This window comes from Erpetoichthys calabaricus, chromosome 1 (genome assembly GCF_900747795.2).
Source record: "Erpetoichthys calabaricus chromosome 1, fErpCal1.3, whole genome shotgun sequence".
NCBI lineage: Eukaryota > Metazoa > Chordata > Cladistia > Polypteriformes > Polypteridae > Erpetoichthys > Erpetoichthys calabaricus.
This window is the reverse complement of record NC_041394.2, coordinates 181116924-181134045: the sequence shown is the minus strand read 5'-3', so window position 1 is coordinate 181134045 and position 17122 is coordinate 181116924. Positions and strand designations below refer to the sequence as shown.

Sequence of the window (17122 nt, the reverse complement as noted above, 5' to 3'; positions counted from 1 at the left end):
TTTGTGATCTATCCACAAATTTTCAATGATGTTTAGGTCCGTGGATTGTAAGGGCCATGGCAAAATCATCAGCTTGCATCTCTTGAGGTACTTCATTGTAGATTTTGAGGTGTGTTATAGGAGCCATCCTCTTTGTAATTTCAACATTTTTACAGATGGTGTGATGTTTGCTTCTAGAATTTGCTGGTATTTATTTGAATCCATTCTTCCCACCACCAATGACCAAAGTTACCTGTGCCACCAACTGCAACACAAGCTCAAAGCATGATCGATCCACCCCTGTGCTTAATAGTTAGAGAGGTGTTCTTTTCCTGGAAATCAGCACCTTTTTTTTCTCCAAACATAACTTTGTACATTGTGGCCAAAAAGTTCTATTTTGACTTCATCACTTCACAGGACTTATTTCCAAAGTGCAACAGACTTGTTTAAATGTTCATTTTGCAAACTTCAGGTGCTGAATTTTGTGGTTTAAACACAGGAAAGATTTTCTTCTGCTGTCTCTACCATGAAAGTCACATTTGTTAAAGTGTAGCTGCACAGTAGAATATTGCATCACCACTCCAAAGTCTGCTAAATCTTACTGAATGTCTTTTGCAGTCAAACAGGGGTTTTTATTTGCCTTTCTAGCAGGCCAACAAGCGGTTCCTTCAGAAAGTTTTCTTGGCCTTTCAGACCTCAACTTGACCTTTATCATTCCTGTTAACTGCCATTTCTTAATAACATTATGAACTGAGGAAACAGAGGTAGGAAACCGCTTAGAGAAACCCATGGCTGCTGATTATTGGGACAAGGTTTGAGGAGTTAGACAATTTATACAGCTTTGCAATTTGTATCACTTGGGGTTTTCTAACGATGACTGTGAACAAGCCATATCCCTAACAAGCTAATTAAGGTCTGAGACCTTAGTAAAAGTTAATCTAGCTAATCTTGCAAAAAATGCTGAAAAGTAATGTGTCATCTTTAACTTTAGACCTTTTGGTGATCATCTCATTTTCTGCTCACTTAACTATTCTCAGTAACAGAATTTTACATGCCACTATATATTGTCATAAACACGAGACATACACAGATAAAGGGTTGGGGCAGCCACCCGTATATTCTGGTATCCTGGCAGCAAAAGTCGTTTTCTGGAAATAAATAGCACTGGTGTGCAAACAATCGAGTCCAAAACAAGACTGAGGAATAAGGACAAAGGGCAGGGTTTTAAAGGGGGAGACAGGAAGTGAGGTCATAAGGATCAGGGATGTGTTCGTTCTCCATTGGTTCGGACCCGGACATGACGTCAGAGGAGCCAGAGCCAGTAAGGACTCCTTCCATTGACCCGGTCCTGGAAATGATGTCACGAGAGTCAGGTGGAATCTCCCGGGAATGGTCTGCAGGCAAGAAAGAAAAAGAGTTAGTGCACTCTGCCACCTCCCGGCATCTCTCAGAACTGCCGTCACTCAAGCCCTTCAGCTGCCTCCCATGCGCACGTGTGTGACAATATATAGTGACCACGAGGGAGTGCTTGAGAGCCCCAATACAACATACATATTGATGTAACAAAATAGAGATATTTATTTACAAAAAGTGCCTTTCCAAAATCCTCTCTCCAATAATCAATGACAATAAATCAAAATACTAAACAATTCTTCCTAATTTCTCCTCCAGTTGAGTGTTGACTTCCTTCCTCCCAGCTCTGACTCAACTGAAGTGAGGCAGCGGACTTCTTTTTTGTCGGACACAAGAATGCTTCTGGTGCCACGTGATGTCTTCCAGGAAGCACTTCCTGGCCATAGAGAAAGTAGTGAGGTCCTTCTATGACAACACCCTCTAATGATATCCAGGGATCCTGACAGGGATGCACTTCTGGACTCCAACTCACAAGCATCCCTGTGGGTATCCCGACTGGGTTACCACCCTGGACCACTGTCACCTGGCATATAGGGGATGGAACAACTCCTGACTCATGTTCTGCTGGTCCATTTATTACATCATTCCAGCTGGGCACACTACTCCATCAATTTTCTTGTGTCATCGTCCAATATAAATATATATATATATATATATATATATATATATATATATATATATATATATATATATATATATATATATATATATTGTGGCGAACTCGGCCGGGACGCCCCTGCTGCTTATGTTCCGGGTTAGCAGCCATGGGCAGCTCAGTACCTCCCCCGGGGCGCTTGATGGCAGCCTCCCTGGCCGACGGTGATTCCCCAACCTCCCGCAGGGCTCCATGGGAGATGGAGTCCTCCACAGCCTGGTTGGGGCCCGGGGTGGCCGCTAGGGGGGGCTGCCTGGTTTCAACAGCCTGGCTGCAAAGTTGCTTTCAATAGAAATAGCACTGATGTGCACAAAACTGAGTCCAACACAGAATTGAGGGAACAGGGAAAAGGTGGAGACTTTTAAAGGGGAAGACAGGAAGTGAGGTCAAAGGGGTCAGGCTCATGAAGGTCTTCTGTCATTGGTGCAAGCCCGGACGTGACATCACAGGGGCCGAAGCCGGCAAGGTCTCCTTCCATTGGCTCGGTACCGGAAGTGACATCAAGAGGACCAGGTGGGATCTCTCATGAATGGTCTGCAGGCAAGGGAGAAAAAGAGTCAGTGCAGTCTGCCACATCCCGGTATGTCTCGGAATTGCCCTTACTCAAGCCCTTTAGCTGCCTTCCAATGCGCATGTGTGTGACAATATTATTATATATATTTTACAGTATATTATATATGCGCAGTATTTTTTTCTTGAGCTTCTGTAAACTTCTGTTTTTCTTGGGGACAAATAAAGCTTATCTATCTATCTATCTATCTATCTATCTATCTATCTATCTATCTATCTATCTATCTATCTATCTATCTATCTGTCTGTCTGTCTGTCTGTCTGTCTGTCTGTCTGTCTGTCTGTCTAAAGCCTACTTTGTTTTTTTTTCGGACAGGGTGGCATTTATATCCTTCGTCTGATGGATTCATATGGAGCGAGTGGTCTATGTTTGTTGTTCATTGCCTTCTTTGAAAATGTCTGTGTTGGATGGTTTTATGGTAAGTATAAACCACTAATCAAGAATAACATATTTTCGTTGCATAGATCCTAAACAAACCAAATACTAGACATCTTTACAAACAACAAAACTTACAAGAACAAAAAAAAGTGATTTCAAAAGACCATGAGTTCTTAGTCTTTTTCTTAACAAATTTTATTTATATATCATCCATTAAGCTGAACACCAGCTTTCAGTGTTTTATTAAAACATAGTGATAAAATGTAGAAAGTATAGGTTAATCTATGTCACAACATGAATGAATTTCAAAACTGCATCTGAAATGCTATGGTTTCCTGTCCAAATATTTATCCAGTCTGCCTATACTCAATAAACCCATTGGATTGTTACATTCATAGAGATATAGACCTACTAAATTTCAGAACCTTCATTTTCCATTACAGGAGACAGAGCCATTCTTGGCAACATCATGAGCAAAATAAGCGCTAACCCTAAATGGGTTGCCAGACTCTCCCAGGCCACAGACAAGCTCAGAGCACATTCACTTATTCTGAGCCAATTAGACAAGTACTACAGAAAGCCAAAATAACATTTAGAAATCCATCTTCCTAAAATAATTTTGAGATATATAAAAAGAAGTCATTAAAACCATCTAAATATATTAAAATAATTTCAAAATACATTGTGTGAAAGTAGTGTCCTAACTTATTAAATTGTGAATCTTACTTGAAGAAAACTGTCTATTATCTATATACTTTCATCCACATTCTAAAATTTTACAGGATCAGGAGATGCTGGAGACTATGAGAAACATAGCAAAATCCATTGCAGAAGACACTGACACACACACACGCACACACACACCAACACACGCATGCACACACACACACACGCATGCACACACACACTCACATACACACACACTAATACCGGGCCAGTTTGGAGACAGCAATTAACACAAAACATCCTTGGGAAGAAGCTCATGTAAATCTGCTCAGACAAGAGAAGAGTGTGGAAACTCCAAGGGGATGGTGGCCATGCCAGGGACTGAACATGCATCCTTAGAACTCTGAGGCAGCAGAACTAAACTCTATAAAACTGTGCCTTTAAACAGGTGGACTAATGTCTTCAAAGAGCATTTGTGTATTTTAAGATATTCCAAATACAATTTAAGATATCTTAAAAGCATTTAGTTGGAAAATTCATTATAATTTTCCACCCAAATTTCTTTAGTCATTTTTAAGCAATATGAAATATTTCTCCAATATCTCAAAACACAGAGAAATTTATAGAGAGACAGAGAGAGAGAGAGAAGTTAGGAGCACACACTGATACAACGCATCGCCACACCCACCACACGACAAACCAACTCAGGATCCAGATTAGGACCCGAGTGTAACCATGCAATGGGTGACACCTCAGCACCACACTAGTTCAGATGCACTATTGGAAAATTAATTTCATATAATTTAAAAACAATATTTAACATATGTCAAGAGTAACCAGACTTTGAATTTAAGTTGATAGCAAATTTGCTTCTATTGACTTTTATATTTTATATTATATTATTTTTAGTCATGTTAACATCCATCCATTTTCCAACCCGCTGAATCTGAACACAGGGTAACGGGGGTCTGCTGGAGCCAATCCCAGCCAACACAGGGCACAAGGCAGGAACCAATCCCGGGCAGGGTGCCAGCCCACCGCAGGACACACACAAACACACCCACACACCGAGCACACACTAGGGACAATTTAGAATCGCCAATCCACCTAACCAGCATGTCTTTGGACTGTGGGAGAAAACCGGAGCGCCCGGAGGAAACCCACGCAGACACGGGGAGAACATGCAAACTCCACGCAGGGAGGACGCGGAAAACGAACCCAGGTCCCCAGGTCTCCCAACTGCGAGGCAGCAGCGCTACCCACTGCACCACCGTGCCGCCCCATCATGTTAACAATTCTCTAGAAATTGTAAACAATAAAGTGTGCTTTTTAATTTGCTACAGTATCCATTAGTGTGCCAGATGACTGTTTTGTATTGATAGCCAATTAATGTCAATATGAAGTTCTTCTTCCTGATTTTTATGACTATGAGCTGTCTTTGTGTTAAACACCTTACTGTTTACATTGTCATTTTTATTTTTTAATCTGGCCTACATACTTTAGAATGGAGTCATTCTGTTGTTATTCACTTTTCCAGGAGCTGATCGTTTCTATGACAACATCAAGGATATGATTGGTTACCAAATTGGACCCCTGATGAAATATTGCTGGCTGTTTGTTACACCTGCTATCTGTGCCGTGAGTACACAAATAATACTGCATGAATGAGTGCAGAGGCCTGAGAAATGGTCGTTGGGTTCATCTAAGCGGTGGTGAATAACAGCTTCAAAAGCAGCAGAGCAAGTCAAAAGAATATTTTGTATCAATATTTAGAATATATATATATATATATATATATATTTCATATTTAGATCTGAAAGGTCACTTCAGATAAAAAAATACTGTTTTGGTATAATGAGAAATTATGCTTAAAGGAATTAAAAAGATAATGAATATTTAAATTATTAAGTACAAAGAATTAGCTTTTAATTAAGTATTTCTGCTCATATATGACTATGGTATGCCCCTATTTTTTCCATCCACAAGATGGATTAGACATCGATATAAATAAAATAAAGCTTGTCTTCCATAGTAATCACACTAACAGCCATCAACTATCAGTCAGCAATCACAAACCTATTGAGATGCTAAATAGTATAGAGTGAGAATGTTAACGATTCACCAGTTTTGTACTTTGCATTATTCACAGGTGTCGAACTCCAGTCCTGGAGGGTCGCAATGGCTGCAGGTTTTCATTCTAACCATCTTCTTAATTAGTGACCAGTTTTTGCTGCTAATTTACTTCTTTTGCCTTAATTTTAATTAACTTGACTCAGGCCCATTTGTTGTTTCTTTTTCTTTAATTAGTAGCTGAATAATAGACACAAAACAAGCCACCCCATGACCAGCTCACCTGTGCAACAATATCTGAAAATAAAGAAAGGTGAAGGTCTCAGTAAGGTTGATGTCACAGGTCACCAAAACATTTTTACAGTGTACTTAGAAAAAAACAGAATATCAACAGTTTTAGAAATGTCTGCTGTGGCAGCATGAGAGTAGCAACAAGCCATGGAATTAAATACGGAGTTTAATTAACAGCAAGAATCAGCTTCTCATTAAGAAAGTGATTCAAGTGAAATATTTTGGAGTTTGTAACCCCAATTTAGCTGGTCATCTGTTAGCTCATTTCACATCTCATTTCTGTTTGTCTATAATCTAATGAAGAAAGAAATCAATTCAAAGCACTGAATCCTTAAAAACAGGGCTATTAAAGTGAAGGGAAAAGAAGTTACCGTTTATACTCGCGTATAAGTTGAAAAATTTATGCCTTAAAATTCATTCAAAAAAACAGGGTCGACTTATCCACGGGGCAACACAATTGTCCATAGAATTTGGGTAATGACATTGTACACTCAACGCTTCACAGTGTTAAGTCACCGGTCATCTGCCGTTTCCCATGGTCTTTGAAATAATTATAAGCCAGCAATACTATTGCTAAATAGCTAGTTTTTTTCTAATTTCATTAAATAATTCTTTAAACTGTGAAACACCTGAATTTGAGCATTAGCTTTTGCAGGTTTTGGATAACAAACATACCATTAGCTGCCACGTGCAACCAGATTTGGAATCAAAAGAACCAAGGCAACACGCGCTATAAATGCGATGCAAGCGCAGCCCACAATTCAAAAAATTTATTGGCCTACCTGTTTGTCTTGTCTGACAGTAGCTGAAAAGCAGAATCAGGAGAGAGCAGCCTGAAGTAGTCCAGCAGTGAGTGATCTGTCGTGTCCAACAGCAAGCCATGCTGTCTTGTGAAGTCCGGTAGCCAGTTCGGCTCCCATGGATCAATGTCTGGGTATTCCTCCCACGTGAACCTTGCCGTAGGTGCATCGGCTGCGCGAATGCGTTCAGCTGGCAGCCTATCAGCTGGCGCGGCATCAGCTGGTGTCCGATCAGCTGATGCCAGCTTCTCACTCTCTTGCTCGATTCCTGACCTCTGTCAATAAAATCTGATTCTGAAAAATCAGAGTCCAACTCAGCGATAATGTGCAAAACATTGTCTGCCGAGTGTTTTCTTTTCTGCACTCACTTCGCTCCCTTGTGACATGTCGATGCCATCTTGCCTTTGTTTACATTTGTTTACATTTCGCAACTCACGCACACACAAGGATTAGTTGCCGAGTCAATGAGTCTAGCATTTCTCCAAGCACAGAGGGAATGCTTGTGACGTGACAGTGAGTTTTGTCGCCATTAACAGATGATTGTTGCCCTCTATCTCTGATAGCTGTCAAGTTTTACCCTCAACTTATACGCGGGTCATAACACATTTCGTAATTTTCGGCTTAAAAATACACTCGACTTATCTGCAAAAAGGGTTAGAATAAAAACCTGCAGCCACTGCGGCCCTCCAGGCCTGGAGTTCGACACCCCTGCATTAGATTCTCCCAGTTTCAAGAATCATGTTAACAATCTAACCGTGTGCTCACTATAATATTTTCAGTTATATGTTTATTGTTGTTTAATGGTTTTCTTTTCATGATGCTAACAAGATATTTTTCCAGTTATCTACTACACTCACCAAGATCACAAATATCTTGTAAAACAAGGTCAAACTCATTTCTCTCCTCCACCCTAGAGCTATGAAAACCAATGTCCAGCTGTCAAACCTAAGTCCAGCCAGATGCACCCATTACTCTGCCACTGCTTTTGATTTTGCATTTGTTTTTGGATTCCCTAGCCTCTGGCTTTTGTTTCATGGTACTATTTTTGGTTTCTTGATTGGATTTGTCCACATCGTCTTTTCTTTCTTTTTTTTTTCTTCCTGCCAGTGTTCTCCTTTGTAATAATATTTTTTACAATTTTGAAATAATCTTTAAGGTATTAAAAGAGCTTTGTTTAATTTTCTTGGGTTGTAGGATTTCCCTCTTTCCCTTTCTTGACATTTTTTGATTTTAAAACCATTTGTGGGCTTGTGGCAGGCGGTATGAGTCAGAGTTAGGGGCTAGGCTGGTTTGGAGTGGTGAGGCTTACACTTTGGATATACTTTGTGACTGCAGGCCTGGCTTTAGTTTTTGAGGTCTTCATCTTTTTGACTTTTGTGAATAAGCAGAAATCATATAAAGTTGGGCCCAGGTTCTCTTAGGTCCAACTGGATTCACCCATTGCTTTGCCAATGCTATGAACTTTTTACATGATATCATAAAGGTAAACCCATCAACTAATATAGAATAGAAAGGATTTTTTAAGGTAGAAATAAGAAAAGTATATAACATTGTAAAAACTAATTAAATGGAATTAAAAGGCACCCTGCACCTTCTTTCTCATTAACTGGTTATGGGGATTTGCAGATTCATTTTGGTGCTATTTCTTACATTATTGGTGTTATTTTTCTTATTCCTATTCATTTTCTATTATTTTAATAATGCCACCATTTTGTGTTTTTTTTTTTTTCCATTTTGTGCTCCAGTTTGGCCTTGTTTTCATGGTTGCTGTTATGGTTGATGACAATATCCATGACCGGTCATCCAGCCAGATTCACTGGTGTCATTGTGTGTGATATGATCACATTGACATTATACAAGATGGTGATGTGCATTACTCAATGTCCAAAGTTTGAATACTCCTTAATGTAATTAAGGAAATTATATATGTGTCATTGGATCTTTGTCTATCCTTTTTTGCTTACATTTTTGGTATTTATTTCAGATTTTAATTTAGGCTAATCGTAATATCTTTTGCTACAGATCATGACTAATTTACTGGTTATCATTCTCTTTTTCCACTTTAGATAGTTTTTGATTTTTGGCTGTTTATTACAGATTCACTGTCCTTTTGGACAATTTACAGCATTACAACAATATTCATAGATTAAAATTTCTGCACCCCTGGGACAGTTGACCATACTGACCAGCCACTCCCCCAGGTCTTGCAAACCATTAAGCAAGACGTATGTATCATTGGCTTCAAATGGTTAAATGCCTTTAATGTGTGAAAAAGATAACCAAGAGTAGGGTCCAACAAATACCTGACAACTAGTAGCTCATCCTTATATATTCTAACAGTGCATACTTAAAAATGTGTCTAAGATAACAATGGCTGTGTGTGATGTTATGGGAGCAAATTTTAAAAGTTGGTAATGGTACTCAAGAGACCAGAAAATTAATCAGAGCTGTAGATATTATACGGATTGTGTTATGACAAAACAGGCACAGAAAAGATCTATCAGAAATAATTAGGTGTAGGATTTTCTATAACATAAGGACTTCAACTGGCTTAAATGTTGTAATTATTAAAGCAATTTTTATATTATTTAACAGGTCATCTCAAAATTTAGGGTGCCAGAATATTATGTGCTTTATATAAGTTCAAAAACAAATGAGTTATTTTACCTGTCAAAGACAGAAATTAGAATACATTTTAAAATATTTGAATTCTCTTGCCTTATGTGTGCTGCTAGTATTTGTCATAGACCTTTCTTCTGTATCCTTTTGTGTCTCTGCCTCTCTGCTGCTGATTTTTCTTTCAATTGAGTTCTTGTAAAGCCTGCTTCTCAAACCATCATTTCAAGGCACCTTGCTCATCTCCTCTGTGTTTTCTGAGTACCACCAATGGGCCCACATTACTTTTTTTGCAAAAACTTCCCAAGCGACTTGGACTGCACCTCGTTGGTATTCACTTTGTTGAAATGATCCATATTTTAACTTTTTTTTTTGGAAAAAAAAAATGGTCACAATCAGTAACTGAACATGTTAGCATGACTTAGCATGTCATCATCCCTACCACTGAGCCACAAATGTCAAACTGATCGATCAGACCAAAGCCAAACTGACAAATCAGATTTCTCAGAGGGATCAGACACACACACACAGAATAGCCTCCAACAAGTACTGAATGAGGACCAAGGAAAATTTTTGCAAGAATGAAAGAAGAGAGGAGAGAGGTTGGGAGCATAAGGATGAAAGAATAAAGAAAATACAGCAAAGCTCTGATTAGTGTGTGCAGCATGAATGAGAAATATAAATAATTTTCAAGCACTATAATCAGTAGAGAGAAAATAGCAAATATTCAGGTATCTGAGTACAAACGTTTAACAATGACAAAGGTATCTTAGAGTTAGACAGTGCAAGTAATTTTGACTGTAGTTTAGGCAAATATAAATATTGTCTTATGCCATTTCTGCTCTCAAGGTTACGAGTCACAAAATATATAGGGCTCTGAGGCTAAGGATCTGTGCTGGAATCCAGAAGGTTGCCGGTTCAAATCCCTGTCACTGCCAAAAGAGATCCTAGTCTGCCGTGCCCTTGAGCAAGACCCTTAACCTGTAATTGCTCCAGGGGCGCTGTACAATGGCTGACCCTGCACTCTGACCTCAAGGGGTATGTGAAAACAAATTCCAAATACAAGAAATTGTATAAGGCGAAATAAAGAACAAAAAATATATATATAAAACATAAGCAGAGTCATAAAGAAGGGTGTATTAAGAGGGACTGGACTTGAACTACCACAAATGCTGCAGTATAGTGAAACAAAGGAAAGATTCTGAAGTCCGCCAACATGTTAACAAAAAAAGATTTTATTGGCCACTAGCTTATGCTTTATTTTTTCTGGCAGAGATTTTGTAACCCATAGGCTGGACAAAACAGATACTCCAAAGCAGGGGCTTCAGACAGTGCATCAAAAGAAAAGACTGAAGTTTCACAACAAAAGGTTACGTATCAAGATTCAGAATCAGAAACAAAGCAAGGTTAATGCCAACTACACAAATTTCAAACTCTAAAAAAATATTTTTTTTTACCAAAGGAGCTTCACTTATCTAGATCGTAATACATAGAGTCCTACCCATAAAAAAGTATCTTCTGGAAAGACAGGTTTTCTTCATTGCCAGCAGCTCCTGGAGTTTTTTCTTTATGTTTCCTATCTTACAGCGAAGGTGTACACTGCATCTGTTTATATACAAATTGATGCCTGAGATGCCTGGACATAGCAACATTCTGTACAGCAAGATATATATGAAAAATAAAAAATACAACCAAACAGGATATGTTAAATTGTTCCTTACAATCCTAAATGATCTAACATTTTATTTAAATGGTATATCTGGGGAATTGCAGCATGTGACTACAGTAAACTACTGGCAGGAAGTACTTCCAGATAACCACTGGTCTTTAGATGTGAGCATTACTTTAGATAAAGATGTCAGGCTTCTGATGAAATTACATTTTGTGGGATCAAAAATTCCACACCAGGAGAAGCAGTGAATGAAAGAGTGGAGTAAAGGAGTTAAAGGTGAGAGAAAATCCTACACAGTAGTAAAGAAAGTAAACTAACTGTTTTCCCTAAACCTTCTACATACACAAACCTCACCCCACATTTTTGTCTGGAGACATTTTGGAGGTTAATGGCAAGTACAGTGGTAGGACTATCATAGTAACAGAAACAAACGTGAGTTCAGTTTATGTTCAGTCTTTGATTGTATTTTCTATCTTTTTATTTCCTAGGTTACATTCTTCTTCTACTTGTTTCAAAGTTTTGGTGCAGCCTCTTCTACAGTTCCAGTGTGGTCCATTGCTCTTGGATGGATTTTTACCCTCTCCTCTGTGATCTGTATTCCTGCTTTTGTTGCATATGCTTTGGTGGCAACAAAGGTACAGATTCTTGCATATTTTCTTTATATGTACTGTATTATTTGTTTCTATGTTTGTGTGTAGAATGTGCTTGATTTAGTTGTTTCCTTTATGCTGGATTATTTCAGAGTAAAAAATTAAAGTATGGTGGGTCATGCAATACTAAGTACCTGTAGCTTCCATATTCACATAAAATTGTTTCAGAATGTTATTTTTTCAACATTAGTACATTTGCAAATAAGGAAATAGCATGTTCCATAGTACAGTAGGTTTGAATGAAATGTGTTTCATTCTTTGGGTCTTGAAATATACAGTGGATTCAAAAACTCTTCAGACATCTTCACATTCTGCACTCTTTATTGTGTTGCATGTTTAATTTTAAATGGATGTTTGTCATTTTTTACTTATTAATCTACACTCTCCGTCTCAACATTATAGAGTAAAATTATGAAAGCGGTGCAGTATTTGCCTACTAAAGAAAGTCTAAAAGATGTTTACTAAGGTTAATTGTGCTTTCAGTTTTACAATTGTAAAGGCAATATATTATACAGTAGTTACATGCTCTAGTAGTTGCCATTTGTGAAATCACTGTTATGTTCTTTAAATTTGATTTTCTGATCAGTGTTTCAAGAGAAAGACATAATTGCTATTTGCTTGCTGCTCATGTCACACAAAAAAGCAATTCAAAGTTAACTCTTTTTTTGTGAAAATAAATAGCAAAGGAAATGCATTACATGGGTATTGCATTACTTCAGATACCACAAGTCAGGACCACTCATACTTTGATTATACGGCACATTTAAAACAGCTGAAGCTGAACAAAATAAGCTAAAAGAAACAATTAATATACATATATATTAACAAAACATATATGTATTAAGTTTGACTGATTGTAATGTTATCTTCTTCACTGTATAAGTTGACTTGATCATTTGGAATGTTATTTTCCTCAAATAAAATAAAAAAAGTATATGTGTGTATACATATATATATATATACCCTGCGGTGGGCTGGTGCCCTGCCCGGGGTTTGTCCCTGCCTTGCGCCCTGTGTTGGCTGGGATTGGCTCTAGCAGACCCCCGTGACCCTGTGTTAGGATATAGCGGGTTGGACAATGACTGACATATATGTATATATATATATATATATATATATATATATATATGGAAGAGAAGGTCTGTGATACGGTTTGCATATTTGTAGTTGGAGATCCACGAAGGGAGAAAAAACGAATCACGTATCATAAAATAGTTTTATTCCTGAGCTTTCAACCCCTATCAGGGGTCTTCGCGAGCAACCACCCGGTATCTCATAAACGGAGCTGCGTGAAAACCCTATTTAAATGAGTCCACACGCATTGTAATACCAAGGAAACAAAAATTAATGAGAGACGCTATCTGTTCCAACTTTTCACCTCGAACAGATACTCAAAAACATTCATTAATCGGAGTCTACACAGCAGACGCCAAAGGAATCAGCATACAATCGACTTAAATCAGAACCCCCACTCCACCCCACCCCACCTGGCATTCACTCCCGTATCACCACAATGTGTCAGAAGGCACGGCACGCACCCTGACCAAGTGGGGCATCAGAATAGCACATAAACCCACGAACAATCTGCGCATGGTCCTGTTTAATGCTAAAAACAAGAAATCGACAGCCGAAACACGAAACGCAGTTTATAGTATTCCATGCAATTCTTGCTCAGCTGTATACATAGGACAAACGTCAAAAAGAATCTCAACACGTGTACAGGAACATCGCAACGCCATCAGAAGAAAGGACGCACTATCTTTGATATATGCACATACTAAATCGACAGGACACACATTCAACTGGGACAACGTAAAAGTAAAATTTAAGGCCAGTACAAAAAGTGCCAGAGAGTTGGCCGAGTCTTGGCTATCAGATGAAAACGCCATCAACAGACACTTGGACATAAATCCAGCATATGCCAACTTAAGAAGGACATGTACACAATAATTAAACTATACAACCCCCCACCCCCCCCCTTGATCATACTGACTTAGTCACCAATAACCCACCCCCACCATCCCCCCCCCACCCCCCCCCCCCCCCCCCACTGAATGTGTTGCTATATATTGCCTTTGATTCTTGTAAGTCTAAGCATTATCGTCTGATGAAGACCCCTGATAGGGGTTGAAAGCTCAGGAATAAAACTATTTTATGATACGTGATTCGTTTTTTCTCCCTTCGTGGATCTCCAACTGCAAATATATATATATATATATATATATACATATATATATATATATATATATATATATATATATATATATATATATATATATATATATATATATATATATATGTATGTATATACAGGTAAAATTCCATTACAATTAATATCTTTACAACTACATTTTCATTACAACAAAGTATTTTTATGGACCCGACAGTTTCCCCATATGACATGAGTCTATAGAAATCTTGTTACTGCGAAATACATTCAGCAGATACTTTCATTACAACAAAGTGCCCAAAAGACTTTGAAATGCCTGAATGAATCATCCACAGAGTAGTTAGTTCTGTGGTCACAGCACAATAATCCCCAAACAGAAACATTGTAAATTTTTTTTTCTTTCTTCGAACTTTACTCGTACTGTTTTTTTTGCTGTTTTTGTTTTCAGTGATACCTTTTGTTTATTGCTCGTCAACATGTGAAAAACATCCATTGGAATTTAACTCATTGTCATCCTCCTATAGAAATGGCAGACTTGAAAAAACGATAACAGTTCATAGTAGAAAAAAAAATCTTTTTACAACTCTCGATTGCGGCAAAAAGAAAAAAGACGTTTCCAGTAAATTAAAAATTTTGCCATTGACACTTTCAACTTTCTTGAAAGACCGAGCAAAAAAAAAGAAGAAAAATCTCGGGTTGCAAATGTATGTGAACTGCTGCATTTGAAGACATCGAAAAAGCCATTTTTATGTGGTTCAGTGATGCTCGTTCAAGAAACATTCCTATTAATGCGGCACTCATTCAAGAAAATGTGAGGTTTCTAAACTCTTTTTGGACCTCCCCCAACTGGACAACACGCCGAAGAGTGTCCTGAAGTGCGATCACCCTGTCTGTGGAAGACTGTTTATCCATTGCTGTGGCAACAGCAGGCTCATAGCTCTGCTGCGGCTCTTCACCGAAGCAAACAGAAAAGATCTTGATGGGTGATGTAAGGAACGTTGTAAATACATGGAACAGTATTAGTTGGCCACTAATCTGGGCACAAACCTGCCTGATTGCTGTGTCTGTGTATAAGAGAGTGGTAGATCCCGCTACAATAAATAATTGTGCTGTTCCTGTTTCAAGCTGAATAAAGCTGGTTTTGTGAAAGTACTGCGACTCAGCCTCATGTTTTGGGGTTATAGCGCGACCCCAATCTTTTAGGATTTGCTTCTATGGCACTTCACTGCAACGCTGTGAGCCTGTGGTTGCCCTGCCCCGGCAACAGATAAATAATCTTCCACAGACGCGGCAATCGTGCTTTGGGACGGACTTTAGCATATCGTTCCCGTTGGTTGGGGGGGTGGGGGGGATCCCAAGAGTTCAGAAACCTCACAATATGAAGAAGAAGAAAAGGATGATTCGGCTTCTGATGATAACTGTGCTGTGCACAACATGCTTCCACATTTAGATAATGTTCACGTTGAATTCCTCCCACCCAGTTGCACAGCAGTGCTTCAGCCATTGGGTTTGGGCATCATTCTCACCCTGAAAATGTATTATAGCAAGGAAATGCTGAGAAAAATTGTCATTAGCATAACTTGTACACAAGTGGTACACTTGTACACAACTTGTACACACTTTTAACGCGAAAAAAGCTATTGAAATGATTGCAAACAAGTTAAAGACAGCACTATAGTGACAAATACAGAATCTCATTACTACGAAATTTTCATTACAATGAAATATTTTTTAGGTCTCTGGCAGTTCGTTGTAATGAAATATTACTTGTATATGTATATATATATATATATATATATATATATATATATATATATATATATATATATATATATATATATATACACACACACACATTGTGAGATGGCCGGCCATTCACCCCGGCCAACACCCTCAGGCCACTAGATGGAGCCCTCCCTGCAGAATGGAGGTGCCCCGAATGCCAGCAGGGAATCATGGACAATGCAGTTTTAATACACAGCCCTGCTGGATACTATGGGGGCCGCCAGGAGTCGCTGCAGGGAGGCCCAGGGATTGTTATTTTCACTACACCCCGGAAGTACGTCCCAGGTACATGGACAGAGGAAATGACGTACTTATGGGATGAAAAGGAGAAGTTTTTACCTGACCCAGAAGTGATAAAGTCACATGGACTGAGGGACAGAAACACTTCCGGGTCATGGACTATAAAAGGACTTTGGGAAATCCCAGACAGATTGAGCTGAGTTGGGAGGCAGGGTGATTAAGCATCTGGGATTGGAGGATTGTGTATTGTATTGGTTTATTGGAGTATTGTGGAGTGGTGGTGCTTTGTGCACAGTATTATTATAATCTATACTAATTAATAAAAGGCAAAGCCCTCACTGACTCACTGACTCACTGACTGACTGACTGACTGACTCACTCATCACTAATTGTCCAACTTCCCGTGTAGGTGGAAGGCTAAAATTTGGCAGGCTGATTCCTTACAGCTTACTTACAAAAATTAGGCAGGTTTCATTTCGAAATTCAACGCGTAATGGTCATAACTGGAACCTCATTTTTGACAATATACTGTAATGGACGGCAGCTTGATGGCCGTGGGAGGCGGAGTTGAGTGTCACGTCATCACGCCTCCCACGTAATCACGTGAAAAGACTGTGAACTCAGTAGGGAGAAATGAAGGAAGAGCCGCAAACAGCGAAGAACAAAAAATTAATTAAACAATTGAGAAGGGAGCGAGTGAAGCATACAAGCATCTTCATAAGGGAAACAAAGCACGGTGTAAAACGTAAGTTTAAATTAAGTTTATTGAAACGCTCCCGTTGCGGATTGCAATAACATATTCGCGAGATAAAAGAACGCAGTAGGGAGAAATGAAGGAAGAGCCGCAAACAGCGAAGAACAAAAAATTCATTAAACAATTGAGAAGGGAGCGAAACAATAAGAAGCCAGCGAGTGAAGCATACAAGCATGTTCATAAGGGAAACAAAGCACGGTGTAAAACGTAAGTTTAAATTAAGTTTATAGAAACGCTCCCGCTGCGGATTGCAATAACATATTCGCGAGATAAAAGTTTAATGAGAAGACACAAGGTATAAACGAACCACACGCCATAGCGCAACGTTAGCGGCAACAGTTTCAACCATTCTATGATCTGCTTCTCGCAACTGAAAGACGGCACATGGCGGATGTTAGCCGACTTGCTGACC

At 38.8% G+C, this 17122-nt stretch overlaps 1 protein-coding gene across 1 annotated transcript in view; it reads left to right on the top strand.

Moving 5' to 3' along the window:
* Positions 1 to 17122, top strand: part of LOC114654537 (sodium- and chloride-dependent GABA transporter 2-like) — a 160281-nt gene that overhangs the window by 124363 nt on the left and 18796 nt on the right. The window contains exons 13-15 of the mRNA XM_051930797.1: positions 2934 to 3036; positions 5200 to 5300; positions 11600 to 11746. Of these exons, the coding sequence (XP_051786757.1) occupies positions 2934 to 3036; positions 5200 to 5300; positions 11600 to 11746 (351 nt within the window). The remainder of the gene's footprint in view (positions 1 to 2933; positions 3037 to 5199; positions 5301 to 11599; positions 11747 to 17122) is intronic.